At 42.5% G+C, this 17,364-nt stretch overlaps 1 protein-coding gene across 2 annotated transcripts in view; it reads right to left on the minus strand.

Moving 5' to 3' along the window:
• Positions 1-16,669: 16,669 nt before the first annotated feature.
• The window catches only part of LOC147636856 (uncharacterized), a 70,660-nt gene continuing 69,965 nt past the window's right edge, over positions 16,670-17,364 (minus strand). For both annotated transcript variants that reach the window (XM_086800417.1, XM_086800416.1), the window contains one exon: positions 16,670-17,087. In XM_086800417.1, the coding sequence (XP_086656543.1) occupies positions 16,845-17,087 (243 nt within the window). In that variant the 3' untranslated portion in view covers positions 16,670-16,844. The remainder of the gene's footprint in view (positions 17,088-17,364) is intronic.

The following is a 17,364-nucleotide window of genomic DNA, read 5'->3' on the forward strand; positions in this document are numbered from 1 at the left end:
AGATAAGATTATCCTTTCAAAGCTTAGTCACTGAAGGCACTAACAATGATATCTTCAAGGAATGGGTGAACAAATTGGATCTCTATTTTGAGATGAACCCTTGAAGTGAGAGAGCTAAGCTTTACTATGTTATCTTACACTTGGAAGGGTATGCTCATGCATGGTGGAAGCATCTCCAATCACAAGATTATGAGGCCACAAGTTGGGATGCATTCAAGGAAGATATGAGAGAAGCATTAACTTCCAAGATGCACAAAGATAAAATGGTTTGTAATGGGATGATCTACAACAAAGGTACTCAAGTGTGAAAGAGTACACACATAAGTTTCTCAAGCTTATGCTTCATGTAGAAGGGTTTAGTGAAGTGTCACAAGTTGGGATGCATTCAAGGAAGATATGAGAGAAGCATTAACTTCCAAGATGCACAAAGATAAAATGGTTTGTAATGGGATGATCTACAACAAAGGTACTCAAGTGTGAAAGAGTACACACAAAGCTTATGCTTCATGTAGAAGGGTTTAGTGAAGTGTATCAAGGGCTTGAAGAATGTAATTAGAATGGGCGTGGAAGGCACAAAGACCAACAACTCTCAAGGATGAAATGATGGCCGAGGTATATGAGGAAACATATGGAAATACATGGGTAAATCATCGGCCAGATTATGGGTTAAATGCTTCCACAAAGCCACCTTTTACTACTCCCAATATACCTAAATTTCCTACCATCTATGGTGGTGGCAAACCATACAATGCATGAGGTTTCAAAAGTGAGAATACTTCTCAAAAGCCTTCACAAGTGGGTGCAAAGCCAACCAATGATGGGGTGAACAAGACCAAATTTGTCAGGGAAGACCGCATCAAAACAAGATGAGGGACAAAAACATATGCTACAAATGTGGTGCCAAAGTATCACAAAGAGCTTTGGTTTCAAAGTTAAGATCAAGGAAAGTGATGCATTTGTGTTGGTGGATAGCGGTAGCACACATAGTTTTGTGAACCGCAAATCATTGAAAAATCTCAAGTTGTACCTGGATACATTAGCAATGAAGAGAAAAGTTGAAGTGGAAAACGGGGATAATATGGATTGCACAATGATTTGTAAAAATTTGGAATTGAGGCTCTCAAAGCAGTACACTTGTAAAGCTGAATTGTTAGTGCTAGATATAGGACCGATTGATATGGTTTTGGGGTGTGATTGGCTATCAACTCTTGGAACCTTCTCTATGAATTTTCAATAAGTGTTTTTGAGGTTCATGGATGGGAATGAGACCATTACATTGCATGGTTTTGGCACCTCAAAGTTAACCTTGATCATAGCACATATCTCAAGAGGGAATTGAATAAGAGTGGCTAAGACGAGGACAAAGAAAAAGAGAGAAATTTTACACATGGGCATGGAGAAGCTACTCAAAGATTATGAAGATGTGTTCCATATGCCCAAATGCTTGCCCTCGATGAGGGAGGTAGATCATGCTATTAAGTTAGAGTCGAATGCAAGGCTGGTCAATAAATCTCTATATAGATTATCAAAAGTGGAGAAGAACGAAGTGGCAAAGCAAGTTAAAGAGTTAATAGATATGGGGTGGGTGGAACCAAGTCAATCACCATTCGTGTCGCCTAATTTATTGTTGAAGAAGAAGGATGAAACTTTTAGAATGTGCATAGATTACCGGGATGTCATAAAATCACCACCAAGAATAGATACCCAATCCCAAGAATTGATCTCTTAGATGAATTGAATGGTGCCAAGTTCTTCACAAAGATTGACTTGCGGTCTGGTTACTACCAAATAAGAATGAAAAGTGGGGATGAGTACAAGACAGCATTTCGCACCAAAAGAGACCTCTATCATTTCATGGTGATACCATTTGGGCTATGTAACGCAATGTATAGCAAGAGTGAAGAGAAATACTTGGTTCATGTAAAGAAAGTATTAGATGCATTGAGAGCCAACCAATTGTATGCCAAAGAAACCAAGCATACATTCATGGTAAAAGAGCTGGAATACCTTGCTCACATTATAGGCATTGATGGCATAAGGGTGGAGCCAAAGAAGGTAGAGTGTGTGAAGAATTGGCCTACTCCCACCAATCTTGTCAAAATTATGGGGAGTACACAACGGAAGCAATAGTTGATGGTGGCAAGATAAAGCAACATATATGAGAGAGAGCAAGAACACAAGATATATAGAAAGATTCTATAAATTACCTTCTATTTCAACCACTTCAAAGTTGGCTCAACCTTCACCTTCAAGTTTTGTGTTACTTGTGTTACAAAAAGCGAGGCCTCCTGCTCTTTATATAGGGTTCACCAAGGGATAGGGTTGGGCCAACCCTAGATCCCTTTTCCACCCACATGCACACTTTGTTTGGGGCGTGTTCACACCTACATAACCTCTTTTTCTCACCCTTTATCACTTGTACATCATATATTTCAACACCCCCTCTCAATGCCACCATGGGACAATGCCAAACATGGAGCAAGGTGAGCATTGGACATACAAGACAAAATTACCCCCTCTCAACCATAGGATAGATGACAAGGTAGGTAGCCTTTATAAATTAGGCTTTTACAAAAGTGATGAGTTATAGAGAAATGTGGTTCACTCCCAATTCTAGCAAACATGCTTCACTCTTCAACTAGAAGATTTTCTCATCGAGAACATTTGAGGAATTTACATATTTTTCCTCAACCTTAGTAACATCTTTGGTACCATCTCTTCCAGAGTGGCTTCATGGACCACCCTTGTTGCTCTTCCACTTTAATGAAACCATCTTCTTGCAAAAGAAAATCTTCAAGTGGGATTTGGATGTACCATTCTTCATTATACTGGCTTCATTGGTTGCATCTTTGTGCTTCTCCAATCCTTTCTCGTGGTGGTAGACACGCTTCATGTGTACATGTCTCCTTCCAATTATGCTAGCTTTCTTAGTAGTCCAGCTATCACATAGACTAACACATGGCTACCACCCATGTTTTAATAGCTTATGCATGTTCTTCTTAATATCTTGCTTCCACCTTCCACTTCATCATGATGCAAAAATACATACACCAATGTGAACATTGATTTAAGAGAGGTCTTACCACTTGTTTATCAACACAAGGGCAGTGTCTAACTCCATTACAATATGGTAGACGACTTCCATGCACATGAGTTTATATAAAAAAAAGGATCAGAGTTCTTGCTTGATGTGTCAATTTGCTTGGTTTCAGAAATTGTGCATACCTTGCACTTCCCAAGCGAGAACGAAAAAAAATATTTTCTTCCTCCACTTGCCTCGAGATTAAAAGAAATGAGGGCAAAAACTTTTGAGTGCTCGGTTGAAAACCAGTTGGAAAACCTTAAAGCTAAAGGTTTAAAGAAAACCTTGTAGAAAGGTTTAAAGACCTTTGAAGAAGGGGTTTTCATTTTTTTAAAACTTTGATTAAAAAAACAGTTTTTTAAAACCTTTAGAATAGCATTTTTTTTTAAATGTTAAAAAAAATGCAGCGTTTTTGCTATGCTGCATGCATCGTGCGGCTCTGTTTGCGTTTTGTTGCCGACTACGTTAAAGGCAGCTTTGCCGGTTGTTGCTGTCGAATCTTACCAAGCCATTGCATAAGCAATAGCAAGCACCACACACAAGACGGCTCACTTACTGTGCTTAAGATGGCACCACTGGACGGAAACAGCGACAGGACGGCGAAGGCAACGAAAATATTCGACGGACGGCCACGGTGACCGAAACACTACAGAATGGAGATGGAAACACAAATGGACGTGCTGCGTTTTTTGGATTCGCCTACTTGATGATGTTTCCCTTTTAATAGAGGGGTAAGAGGACATACCCAGCAACCCTCAACTTATCACAAAGAAGTTCCCATGCATGATAACGGAAAAATTGATAGAATTTCTTGACAGATAAAACCAGAGATTTACCCATTTGCTTGTGTTTTCTTCTCCTTTTTCCTCTTCTTCTTCTTCTTCTTCCTCTTGTTGATGATGAGGATCTTCTTCTTCCAAGCTTCGAGAGCTTATTGATGATGACGGAATCTCCTCTTTGATGGAGCTCTTTTGTTGCCTTCCCTATATTACCTTCTATTTCAACCACTCCAAAGTTGCCTTGACCTTCACCTTCAAGTGTTGTGTTACTTGTGTTACAAAAAGTGAGGCCTCTTGCCCTTTATATAGGGTTCACCAAGGACTAGGGTTAGGCCAACCCTAGATCCTTTTTCTACCCACATGTCCACTTCATTTGGGGTGTGTTCACACCTATATGACCTCTTTCTCTCACCCTTTATCACTTTTACATCATATATTTCAACAAATCTTACTCAAGTGAGGGAATTCTTAGGCCTCTCATCATTCTATCGTCGGTTCATTGAGAAGCATGCACATATAGCAGCTCCTTTAACGGATAAGTTGAAGAAAGAGGCATTCCTTTGGGATACAATGGCACAAAAGAGTTTTGATGAGTTGAAAAGGATACTTACTTCAGCACCTATCGTGGAAGGTCTGGATTTCTCCAAGCCTTTCACTATTAGAGCGGATGCATGTGGAAGAGGCGTTGTATCAAGATCATGGAGTGATTGCATATAAAAGCCACAAACTTGATAACAAGGATATGGAGATACATGTGTATAACCAAGAGATGATTTCTATCTTGCATGCAATCAAGAAGTGGCATTACTATCTTTATATGGAAGCAAGTTTTATGTATGAAGTGACCATAGGATTCTTTAATTCTTTCTATCACAATCAAATATTTCACCTAAGCTAAGAAAGTCGTTGGCTACCCTTCAACAATATGATTTTGAGATCACATATACAAAGGCAAAGGAAATTATGGTGGCTCACTCACTTTTTAGAATGTGGGCATGTTCACTATCGGCCATCACGGAGGTGTATAAGGATTGGATTGAGGAGATTCAAGAGGAATACATGCTTAACACGATGAGGCTTCACAAATGGTGCATAAATTATAGCATGGTGTTTGTAATGATTTACCTCATTTCGAGTTGCAAAATGGTCTACTCTATCTCACAAGGAAAGGGTGTATCTTGTACCCCACTCATCCTTCAAGAAAAAGGTCATGGATGAGATGCATTCTACTCCCATGATGGCGGGACACTTGGGTTTGTTCAAAACCTATGATGCCATAAGGAAGAGCTTTCATTGGAAGGATCAATGGAGGGAAGTCAAAGAGTATGTTGCTAAATGTATGCCTTGTCAACTCAAGAAGGATTCCACACAAAAGCTTGGTGGTTTGCTTCATCCCTTACCTATTCAGGAGGGTAAATGAACGCATATTGCTGTGGACTTCATTACCGGCTTACCTTCTACTAAGAGGGGATAGGATAGTATCTATGTGGTGGTTGACCAGTTGACAAAAGCTACCTATTTTTTGTACCAACAAAAGTGAGACACTCAGCATCTATGGTAGCACACCAATTCATGGAAAATGTGTTCAAGTTACATGGTATGCTGCAGCAAATAGTGAGTGACCGAGATGTGAAGTTCATGGGTACATTTTGGTGTGCATTGTTTGGTAGCATGTGTAGCATGGTACCAAATTGACTCCTAGCATGGCCTATCAACCAGAAACCAATGGTCAAACCGAGAGGGTCAACAAGTGGCTTGAGACATTATTGTTATGAAACACAACATGTATTGGATGATTGGTTACATTTGGCGGAGTTCGTCGCCTATAATAGCACCTATCACATAGTAGCATTGGAATGCCACCTTTTGAGGCCATCTATGGTTACAAGGTGCATGTACCGATCGTAGCATTCAAGCAAGAGAATGCAAATCCATATGCAAGGGAGAAAGCGGAAAGAATACAAAATCTTTTGCAAATATGCAAAGAAAACATCAAGAAGTCTCGAGAGAAGATGAAGCATTATGAAGATGCACATTGAAGACCATTGGAATTCAAAGAAGGGGACTTTGTGTTCTTGAGGATACCTAAAACTCGATATGGATCTCTGAAAGGTAGCACCAACACAAAGCTTGCACACTGTTATTATGGGCCACACAAAGTATTGAGAAGGGTTGGTGAAGTGGCTTATCAATTGCTTCTTCCATCTATTACAAGGATACATAATGTCTTTCACGTATCGCATTTGAAGCCGGAGGTACAAGTATTGGATGAGCTTCCACCCATGAGTAAAGATGGCATGGTGGAGAACATTCTCGAGAAGGTGTTGGGAGAAAAAGGAAAGGTGTTACACAACCGCACTTTGCATGAATACCTTGTCAAGTGGAAAGGTTTACCTCAAGATGCAACATGGCAGCCCGCCTTTATGTTGGAGGGGATGGAACACTTTTTGGATGCATCCGAGGTGGATTTCTGAGTCTTGAAAAATAGCTCGTTGTTTGTAATTTAATGTTATAAGGCATAAGAAAGGATCAAACGCGGATGCAATTGGCATGTACACTTCTTAGCAATGATCAACAATGAGCTGGGGAGCATTACATGAAGTTTTGGAGGTCTCAAAGGCTCAAAGCATACTCTCTTGGTGGACAGCTTTGGCAAAGAAGTGTGAAGTGGTTTATCTTGATACTTATGCAAACCATCCATACTATGGTTCTACTTTGTACATGTTTTGAGGACGAAACATATTTGGGTGGGAACGGTTTGTAATGAAGCGGTGGACGCATGAGAGTGGACACGTGTGGTAGACGCATGAGAGTGGACAAGTGCGGTAGACGCATGAGTGTGGATACATGGGAAGTGTACATAGTAGGCCAAGGTCCAAGCACAAGTCGGAATAGGCCAAAGAGCTAAGAGTAAGTGGGAGACATAGGCTTATGGGCAGAAGGCCAAGGAGGGTGGACGATAATAACTGTGTGAAAAGGAGCCAATGGTATATAGGCCAATGGAAAATTACTAATCGTAATTAACTCATACTAATCAAGATTACAAGCTATCAAGCTTTAATGACAACCTTGTCCTTCTCTTTGCCCATGGATGGTGCTCTTACACCCATGTTGTCACTCCATGAGTTGAGTGGCCAACCCTAATCGTTTCAGATATTGACACACCAGCTTTTCATTTTTCATTTTTCATTTTTTATTTTTGTCTCGACACCATCCAAGGGTACTCCGAAATCCCAATCCTCAGCGGTCCCATCCTTCATCCTCAGCCAGTTTGTCGTTGATGCTTCGTTTGCCTTGGATGAGATATCTATGGATATGAGAACACACTCAGAGTACCTCACGAACTATTTCTTGTTTCTCTCTGAGGAATGGCGATGCTTGTAGTGAGCTCATGATCAAGCCATGACCTGTGTCCACTAGGAGTAGCATCACGCCACCTCCCTCACTGCCCTCCAAGTGGAAATCACCCAGGCAAGATCTTTCGAGAGTCACTCAGAGTGGCGCTTGGCGAGGGAGATGGAAGGGTTAAGAGGCCGCTAAGAGCATATTGAAGGCTGAGACGGATGTCATTGCTCTCAGCAATGTGTTGGTGAAGATTGAGTTTAATGTTTTTTATGCGCCTTGGAGAGTTGCTGCTGCAATGTGGTGACCTCTTGTTCGCACGTGCAGTTCCACCTAGCAAGGATTCTCCTCTGCTGAGCAGTTTTGGCATGTCCCCTCCCCTCCTACAAGGCATTCTAGTTTTGGCATGCCCCCTCCTCCTACAAGGCACTAGTGCAGTCACTTGCATCTCACTCCTCCATTATTTTGTTTTGTTTTTTTGGCAAAATCTTCATCATACCATTATTATATGCAAATTTATTTTCCTCATTTCATGATTATCAGATTGCTCGATGTGTGCCGGTTGTCTGCCTGCTGCTGACAACTCCAACTAACAAGTGTTGGCCGTCTAGCTGACAAGTGCTAGCCGTCATGACAAGTGACAAGTGGCACTCCAAGGTGGTGATCATTGATGGAAGTATATACCTACAACCAACCTCTTTGTTGGCTATGTTGATGGCTTCGGGAGAACTTGCCTTTATAGCCTCGTCCAAAGCACACCACTGTGAGAGAGGAGACTATCACAAGCACCACAACCCAGCATAAACACCACTACAAGGCACCGACAACACCCAGCTGACATCCCTTGGTCCTCAGCTGCCCCAATCGAATACTTCAATACCCTCCCAACCTCTCTATTTAATCCAACTCCCTACTCAAATTGTCCTCTTAGGTCAGCCTCACCTCTAATGTCTCTAATCTTGCAACTAAGAGCCCCTCCTGACCTCAACTAACCAAAACAGCTTCCAGTTGCCACCACAGAACTGGCCAACGACTGCTTCTAAAGTCTTCTCTTTGTTTCCTGTAAGAAATCTGCCTTCCAGAATCCCAAAATGTCCTCCATGGTCAGCTAGTCTCAAAAACTTGCATCAAAAGCTCTTTGAACCAGTCAACTACCCTTTGCTGACCTGGCTGACAATAAACTCTCGTGGCTGCCTCAAACAAGTCAGATACTCACTAATTCTAATGGCTTTCCTTAATCAAAAATGGGTCCTCCAGTATCCTCTACGATTCTCCAGCGTCAGCAGACCTTATAGCTACAATCCATAGACCTTCCTACTTGTCCTACGGACCCTCTTTCGACCTTTCCTTGATCTTCCACCTACTGTGTTCTACCTCCAAATTCTGTCATAGAACCATCTGCCTCAGAACCTTTACCCGACACAGAAACTTCTCCAAATTTCCTCAAACTTCTACAGACCCTCAGGATTCTCTCAACTTGAAGGAAAACCACACTATTAACTCTCTGCTGCCTACAGCTAGCTCACAGATGTCTCCAAAGTGACTACCCCCAACCAACTAGTTAGAATGATTAGTGAATGCAGGTATCCCCTCCTCTGCGTCAGCTAGCACCTCAAGGGCCTCCAAACACTTCAATCAAGCCAGAAATCAATCTCAAAAACTCTCAACTAACCACTCGTGTCAGACTGCTGCCACAAAAACCATGTAAGACAACAAAGCCTTCTGACAGTTGTCCTCAAACAAAACCAAAACCATCAGTTGTGCACCTCAGAACCACTTCCTATCAACTCAAATAGGTCAGAACAAGATCCCTACACAACCGGGTAACTATCATGATGTATGGTTGACTATAGTTGACTCCTACACAAGTTAACTGACCCAGCATAGACTCAACCAGAGTCAATTCTTCACTTGTAGCCTTGTCTTCAAAAGAACTCTATCCAAGCAACACGGAATTGAACCAAAACCATAGAAGAACTCTTTAATTCCACACAACTTGATTCTCTGTGTATTTTAAGAAGACTGTGCAACACGCAACAAACCCTGAGACTTGAGAAGATGAGAGAAAAAACAACAACAGACCAAGAGAGCTCTCACACCAATAACCACAAAAGAAACCAATCATATACTCCAACAAGATCAACAATAATAAGATCTACAAAAACAACTTGCAGGCTTCAACTATCCAATACAACTGGGATCTGCTTTGAGCAATCCTCAAATCTGGTCCAAGTTCCAACAGTGATGCACTCTGAGAGATTCTGGGACACCACTCTCCACACAGAACCCTCGACCACGTCTGTAATCCCTGCTTTGGACAAATTTAAGTCTCCTCTACCATTCCCCGTCGCCCTCTTCACAATACAAACCCACAGATGGCCAACAAGCTTCACAACCAAAACTAGCTCTCTTGTCAGTCTCTTCTTCAACTAACACACTCACCCAGGTCTCTCACACATACAAGCTTTTTCTTTCTCCCCTATGCAACTATGCTTTATCTCCATGCCTATCATGCCCAACCCCACTATGATGTGGAGAAACACGGATATTCCAAGAACCTGCACAGTATATCCAAACACAAGCATAAAGAGCGAAGCATCTTTGACTGGCATCCCTTTTACTTTTTAGCATTTGCAACCTTGATTGGGCTCTCCTCACGTAGACTTGTATATCTACATCCGTTTCTATCATGGGCTTGTCAAAGCCCCAATAAAAGGCATCCTCATGCACCTCTATACCTCCAACCACCTCTTGTTCACACACGTCCATGACATTCTCTTGACAAGCAGAGAGCTCTTTAATACCCACCAAATAGTGATCCTCCTCAACTTGGCACACCAACTGCATGAACTCGGCCCAAGAATCCTCCTCATGCTCCACATCACCATCATGGCGTCCTTCAACAACCTCCAAACTCATCTCTGGCAACTCCCTCGTAGCAAGAACAACTTCGTTTTCTTCATGATGCATGACATCCTCAAGGGAGTCCTCAATATCCTGTTAAGAAATGTATCTCATGTCGGATAAGCCCCTAGGATAAGCCCCTATTGATTATTAATGGGTCGGCCATCTCTACCTATGGGATATATAAACAACCCTATGCCCCCATTGTAAAAACCAACTATTCATTGCTAAAGTTAGCTGTTCGTCAACTTTTTTCTCTCTCTCTCTCTGCGCCAATTTCTCCCTCTACGTGTGTATGAGTGTGGCTTCCGCATGCACCAATCTGACATGGTATCAGAGCTTCTGGCTCAATGATCCTCAAGCGCAGGTAGGAGCAGTTGAGAACAAGAGCTGCGTTGGCTTGCATGCTGTATTGGCGGCGATCGTGAAAGGTGGTGTGTGCTGCTGGCTATGCTTCTGCTTCGCTGTTTGCAGACAGCCGCTCGTGTGTGCGTGCTTCGGCTTTGCTATACAGACAAGGCGAGGAGGGGCTGGGGCAGCACTGTGAACACATTGGCGACGGCGTGGTCGACGGCGTCTGGTGGTGGAGGCTTGAGCCTGGCTTCGAGTGACACGTGGGTGCTTATGGTGGGCACTCGCTGGTCCGGATGAGTCTGAGGAGCAAAGCGGCCGTGCGAGCATATCTGGCGAGGGGCGAGGAGCACTACGTGTCTCACTAATCCCCCACTACCAGTGCAGTTGATCATTGTCATGCCTCTGCTAGTCCAATGCGGCCTTGCAGCCTGGCACACTTCTATTTAACAAGGCACAAAGGGAATTTGTAGGAGCAAGCGATCAAGTGCAGCGTTAAAAATTTTGACTGTTACAAGAGGAGGAACGAGAAGTGTGTCGGCTACGGAGAGGAGGTTTGGTTCAACCGAGATCTTGGATGGAGTTTATGAGATGGGTCTCCCGTGTTCAAGCAAGGACGACAAACTGAATGGCGACAACTATGCGCATTGGAATTTGATCATGAGGCTATGGTTTAGCAGAAAAGGCTTATGGGACATTGTTGATGGCTCAGAGGAACGTCCCCGAAGGGATAGCAATCGGTTCACACGTCTTCAGGAGGAGGAGTTTCTCAAATCTCTTGTGGATTGGGATGCTCACAATGCGAAGGCGATGTCGGCGATTGCAGAATCTCTCACCAAGGAAATTTCCCCTGCCATTCAGACTTTAAAGACTGCCAAGGAAATGTGGTCAAAGCTTGCAGGAATGTTTGATCGAGACTCAACAATGCGAGCAGTAACCCTTCTCGGCCAGTTGTTTTCCATCAAGTTTGAAACCGGGACCTCTATGCAGTCACTTCTAATGAAGGCAAAGGTTATCCATGATCAGTTATCGGCTATGAATAGTGCATTAACTAGTACCCAGTTAGCTGCCTTGGTTCTTACGAAGTTGCCTGAGGAGTACGAGATGGTCTCGAGGGCATTATGCTTACAAGTCACGAAGGAAAAGCTAGAATTTGATGATCTCAGCTCTTTTCTCATTGAGGAGGAAGCAGTGCTCATTTCCCAAGGCAAGATTCGAGTTCCGAAGGATGTAGAATCGGCACATGCTGCATCGGAATCCAATAAGAAGTCTAGGAGCCGTTGTTATAAGTGCGGAAAGCGAGGGCATTTGGCTCGGGATTGCAAATCCAAAGCTAAAGCTCAAGGCTCGACGAATGACAAAGGCAAAGGCAAAGCTGACAAGGATGATAGTGACAGTGATTCTACTAGAGATGCTACGGCGTCTGCCGGTGTGGCGAGGACTACACTGGCACATGCTCCAGCATTCTAGCTTGGTGGATGGATGCTACCACGTGCTTCAGCCAGAGAGAGGCATGTGAGTGGCAGAGAGGGGCAGTCTGTGCTCCCGTTTTGATGACTTGGACCCGTGTGTCGGAGTTCAATTTCTAGGTGTTTGGATTCGTGTGTCAGAATTCAAAGCACTAGGCATCTGGCAAGGAACCAACATGGCGTATAAAACACTATGGATATGCTGCAGTCATTCATTGTTGTTTTCGGGATTATGGACAGGGTGTGTACCAAAGTTCATTATCTTGTGGAGTTTTTTTTTGGACGTGATGTGTTCACTGTTCATGAATGGGGATTCTTGGACGTAGTGTGGTCTACAGTTCAATGTTCTTTGAGGCAATTGGTGCTCAGGATGGCATTTTTGGTGGTGACAAGCTGGTGGTTGCAAATCCGAGGTGTACCTAGTGGTTGGCCACTGCTGGGGTGTCCATGGTAGCTTCTTCATCGACTTGGTATTCCTACTTATGCCCACTATGAGCTACAGAGAGGGTGTTAAGAAATGTATCTCATGTCGGATAAGCCCCTAGGATAAGCCCCTATTGATTATTAATGGGTCGGCCATCTCTACCTATGGGATATATAAACAACCCTATGCCCCCATTGTAAAAACCAACTATTCATTGCTAAAGTTAGCTGTTCGTCAACTTTTCTCTCTCTCTCTCTCTCCGCCAATTTCTCCCTCTACGTGTGTATGAGTGTGGCTTCCGCATGCACCAATCTGACATATCCCACTCTGTTCTGCCCAGCATGCCAAAAGACATGTTCTCCAACACAACAACAGCCTCTCATGTGCCTCCAGCTCGCAAAAGAAGACCCTGCTTCTTCATCGTCACAAGAGATAGCATCAGTAGACGTATCATCAAAGTCTAACGCTGAAGTATAGCCATCCTCATCATCAGCAAAATAGGCAATGTCACACATGGCTGCATGCAAACTCTCGAACCTCTCATGTTCCTACATCAAATACTGCACCATACATGCTACATCGGGTAGTTCTTGACACACCACTTCAATTCCAAGGTTCCCGGATAATGTTCCAATGAATAAAAACTTCTCCTCTTGTGCATCCAACACGACATCCTCCATCAACTCCCTTTCTTCTTTCATGCATTTGAATCTCCAATAGCGTAGCTGGACTTCCTCCAACCTCTCCAACTACAATTGCCTGAGCATTTGATCATTCATTCTCATCACTGCATCACTGAGACTCCTCATGGCTTCACCACACACATGCATCCAAAACTGCTACAAACTGAAGGTACTCGGGGAAAAGATCCTAATTGGGGGCACCAAACCAATGAAGTGTCGAGGAGAACGCTTCTATAGCCCCGTCCCAACACTCCACCGTGAGAAGGACTCTCCAAGCTAGCACCCAAGAACCCAGCAAAACAAATACAAACACACCTTTGTCCTAACTCATACGTGCATAGCATCTCATCCACAACAAAACACCTCGAGGACACCAAAAACACATGATCAACAGCAACCCCTTTAGTGAAGACTGTAAGACATGAAAGAGATAATCATGCAGTCGACTCTTCCCCTAGCTCAAACAATAGGAGCAACAGACATGTCTCAAAGCCCCAGGGCTCCAACACCACCAAGGTCATCTTCCCAGCTAACTCTGCAGACCACCGAGTGCCTTGGTTCTGAAGAGGACGTCTGTGTTGTTTACTTTGAAGCCTACAGTCTGGATATGTGGGAGGATGCTGTGAAGTGACCATCGTTGAAGCTAGAAGTAGGAGACGAGAGGAAGCCTTGGGACTAAGGACATGCTGGATGCTGCTGGGCTTTCTGGGAGGTCGACAGGATGGTTTTCTTGGAGCTATGTGGCTGTGAGGCAGAGTGTGTGGAAGCTGGGGGAATATAAGACAAAGGGATGCCCTTTGGTGAGGTTTTTTTGTGTGTGTTTCTTGGCCTGCAACCCACCACAGGCCATCAACTTCTAGCATGCTCAGACATGTCATCGACCAACTCTTTGTAGCCGCCGACCACGCAAAGTTTTCAGTCCCCTTTCACCTTTGCTACCTCATGCAATAGCATTGTAAGGTTTACACCTACGAGCTTCTCTAGCCTTTAATATATTTTGGTAAAAAAAAACTTAATTGCTTTGGTCCCCCATAGGAGGTGTTCACACCGACCATTATTTCCATGCTTTGGTTAGCCCATAGGAGATGCACACCATGGTTACACCTTGATGCTCATGCTCGTCCACAACGGGAATGGCTCCGGCCCTGCATCACCCAAGCCCATAACCCATACATGCCATGCCTTATTGCCATCCAAGTTGAGCACGTTGACCACATCCTAAGGCCTTCTTCTTGACCGGAAAAAAACCCATCAATGTGCACTCCATAGCATTTTCCAGGTCTATCTCTTACCTTGGAGGCATGTCACCTACACACCATCCCTAATATTGGAAAATCAATGGCAGGTTGCAATGTGTCCCTAATATTGGAAAATTGGAAAACAATCAGTGGTAGGTTGTATAGGAATCATTTTCCACGTTCAGTGGTGGCAAGCACTTCATGACCCAAACACTGCACCTACTCATAGTGGTTGGACCACTTGTATAAATAAGCAATCTTGGGACTCATGGAGGATGTTTCAAATAAAGTTGTAGAGACCAAACATCTAAGGTCTCATACTAGATTACCTTAAATAGACGTGCAAAAACATGTAGCCACAATTATTCACAAGTTTCAGATTGATGCATGACTTATAATCCAGACACTCCTATTGCAAAGGCTAACATGTTTTGGGATAAATGAACCACTTGATGCTAGTTTTCTTATTGAGGAACAAAAAGGAAATTGGCGTCTTGCTCACCATCATTCAACTACAAAGCGCCCCTCAGGGTGGAGATCTAAAGGTACTTAAGAGACACAACTACACTTGCAACAACCTCTATTGCCCCATGATTTCATGACACATCCAAGGGTGTTATTGCACAAAGTAGCTATTGGTCCCCATAATAGGGTCTTAAATTGACTTATATAGTCACCCGAATAACCAAGGTACTAGATTTAGCCAATTTTTGAAACTTTGCATATGTTCCCAAGTATCCTCGTATTCCAACCTTCCCTAGATGATGGCTCCCCATAATAGAGTCTTAAATTAACTTATATAGTCACCCAATAACCAAGGTGCTATATTTAGCCAATTTTTGGAACTTTGCATATATTTCTGAGTCCTCATATTCCAACCTTCCCTTCCACTTCATTAGATATTTATAATTAACTCAATTTCTAGAATGTTTAGCATGTTGATCCAAATTCATTCAAGTTTCAAGGAAACATATCAGTCACATCCATTTGGAATTCCTCCACAAGAAAAACCTCATCACCCTCACCACCCTCACCCACATCTTGCAAATGTTTTGACTTAAAAAAGGACTTCAACACCTAGACAAAATCTTGTAATATTTATCAAATTTTGAGTCCTTGGAAATTGTAAGATATGCCCACTTGCCCTCCTATAGGATCGTTCCAAGTCCTTTTTTTGGCTAGCATAATGCAAGAGGAGCACTCTTCATACTCCTTGGCAAAATTCAACATATCTTGCAAGAAGCCTACAACGTATTGCAACCTAACATCCCTTAGTCCCACTGCTATGTTTAATATGGGCTAGGATCTATACATAAGCATAAATGAGCTATATACATTAGCTGAATGCTAACTACTAGCATACATAAACTTTGTTTGTGGAAGAAATATTTCCCTTTCAAACAATCTCTTGGAGACAAATGCATTAAGGATGTTCTCTATCGTGTGACTAATTAACTTAATCTATCTAGCTAACTCAGAATGATCAAACAATGTGCTGCTCAACTTGGTTTCCAACTTGAAAAACATTGTTTGACAAAATTTGTGTAGTGAATTAGGACCCCTATTACTAAACATCTACTTCACTAGACTAAAGAGCTTGACAGATTGCTCTACAAAAAGTTGAGCTAGCAAAAAAACTCATTTTTTTAAAGAGAGATTACAAACCTTCAAAATCCTATTGAGGGTAGTTGTAGTGTCATTGGTTGGCTCTCTCAATAATAGATCTCATAATCAAACTTTTGCATGAGCTTGATCCATCTAGCTGATTACACACATTTTAGGGAGCAATATTACCTACTTCAAAACTTTTCATCTACAATGTGGAAATAAGCTAATAAAGAGACATTAGTGAACAAACTAAACTTAGTCCTAATGCCTTCTTGAGTGCACTGATGAACTTGCACTTGACTGCAATGGTGGACTACAAGTCCTCCACCTTAGTTAGCATTTGCAAAGATGGAAAATCTTTACTACTATCCAAGATACCCTTTCCTTTTATCTATAAGAAAGAGCATGCACTCCTCCTTCAAAAAAAAACCACTTAGCATTAATTCCATTGGGTACACATGATAGTTACCTTGAATATGCACATCCCAATTCCTTCTATAAATAAAAAAGTTTATACACCGTTATTTTTCTTCCTGGAAGCCTTAGTAAAAAAACATGGATTGAAGTTTCGTTTTGTTGTTTGGCTCTTATCATTATTCCAATGTGCAAGTCACTTTTGCATTACAAGAGTTACATCTTTCTTATGTATTGCAACCATGCTAAACAAGGAACCTTCAAAAGTAAGATAATGAGATTGCACTGGGTGAGACGTTGAAGGAAGGGGTGAGATTTAAAAGCATAGTGAGAGATCTAGGGTAAGGGGAGGGGACTAGAAAACAAACGGACACCTACTGCATGGTTTTTTTCTTTTGTCATTGAATGAAAATAACAACAATACAGTATGTTGTAAACTAAAGAGTTATGGAGTCGTAAGTATGGTTTGTTTAGTTAACTGAAAACCCATAATTCCATGAGACTTCACTTTTGTTGCTTTATATCATCACTAATGCAGTACTTTTCCATGTCATGCTTCCAATGCAGGCTCCTCCAAGCGCAAGTAATCATACATGACTCCCGAAAAAATGCTAGAAGTCACTCTTTGTGTGAGATAGAGAATGTTTTGCCCCTGTTGCAGCCATTCAGGCACAATGTCGATGTCATATGAATAGTGCAGCCCATGAATGCCATGCCTTGCAATTGCATTATCCCTCCCAAACTGTCCTGTGTCAAAGTGTGGAACAATCTTGTTTGGATCATTGAACCTGACCTGCAAAAACACAATACCATGCATGGCCCACTTAGAACAATTGTATTAATCGCTCTGGTGGACATTGGGGTCCCTCCAAATTTGCAAATGCATGCATCATCCTTCCAATTTTTTGGTCCACCTTGCCAAGGTAGATACACTTGATGGTTGTTAGTGTAAACTGCTGGGCCTTGCTATGCATTTATTGAAATAATGAAGGAAGCAACTTTATGACGACGCACTTGCTCCATGTACCATAGTTACCAAGAGTTTCAGAAACGCCTGATTTGAAACGGGT

This window comes from Cibotium barometz, chromosome 7, assembly GCF_041138505.1.
Source record: "Cibotium barometz isolate CiBa-2024 chromosome 7, ASM4113850v1, whole genome shotgun sequence".
Taxonomy (NCBI): domain Eukaryota; kingdom Viridiplantae; phylum Streptophyta; class Polypodiopsida; order Cyatheales; family Cibotiaceae; genus Cibotium; species Cibotium barometz.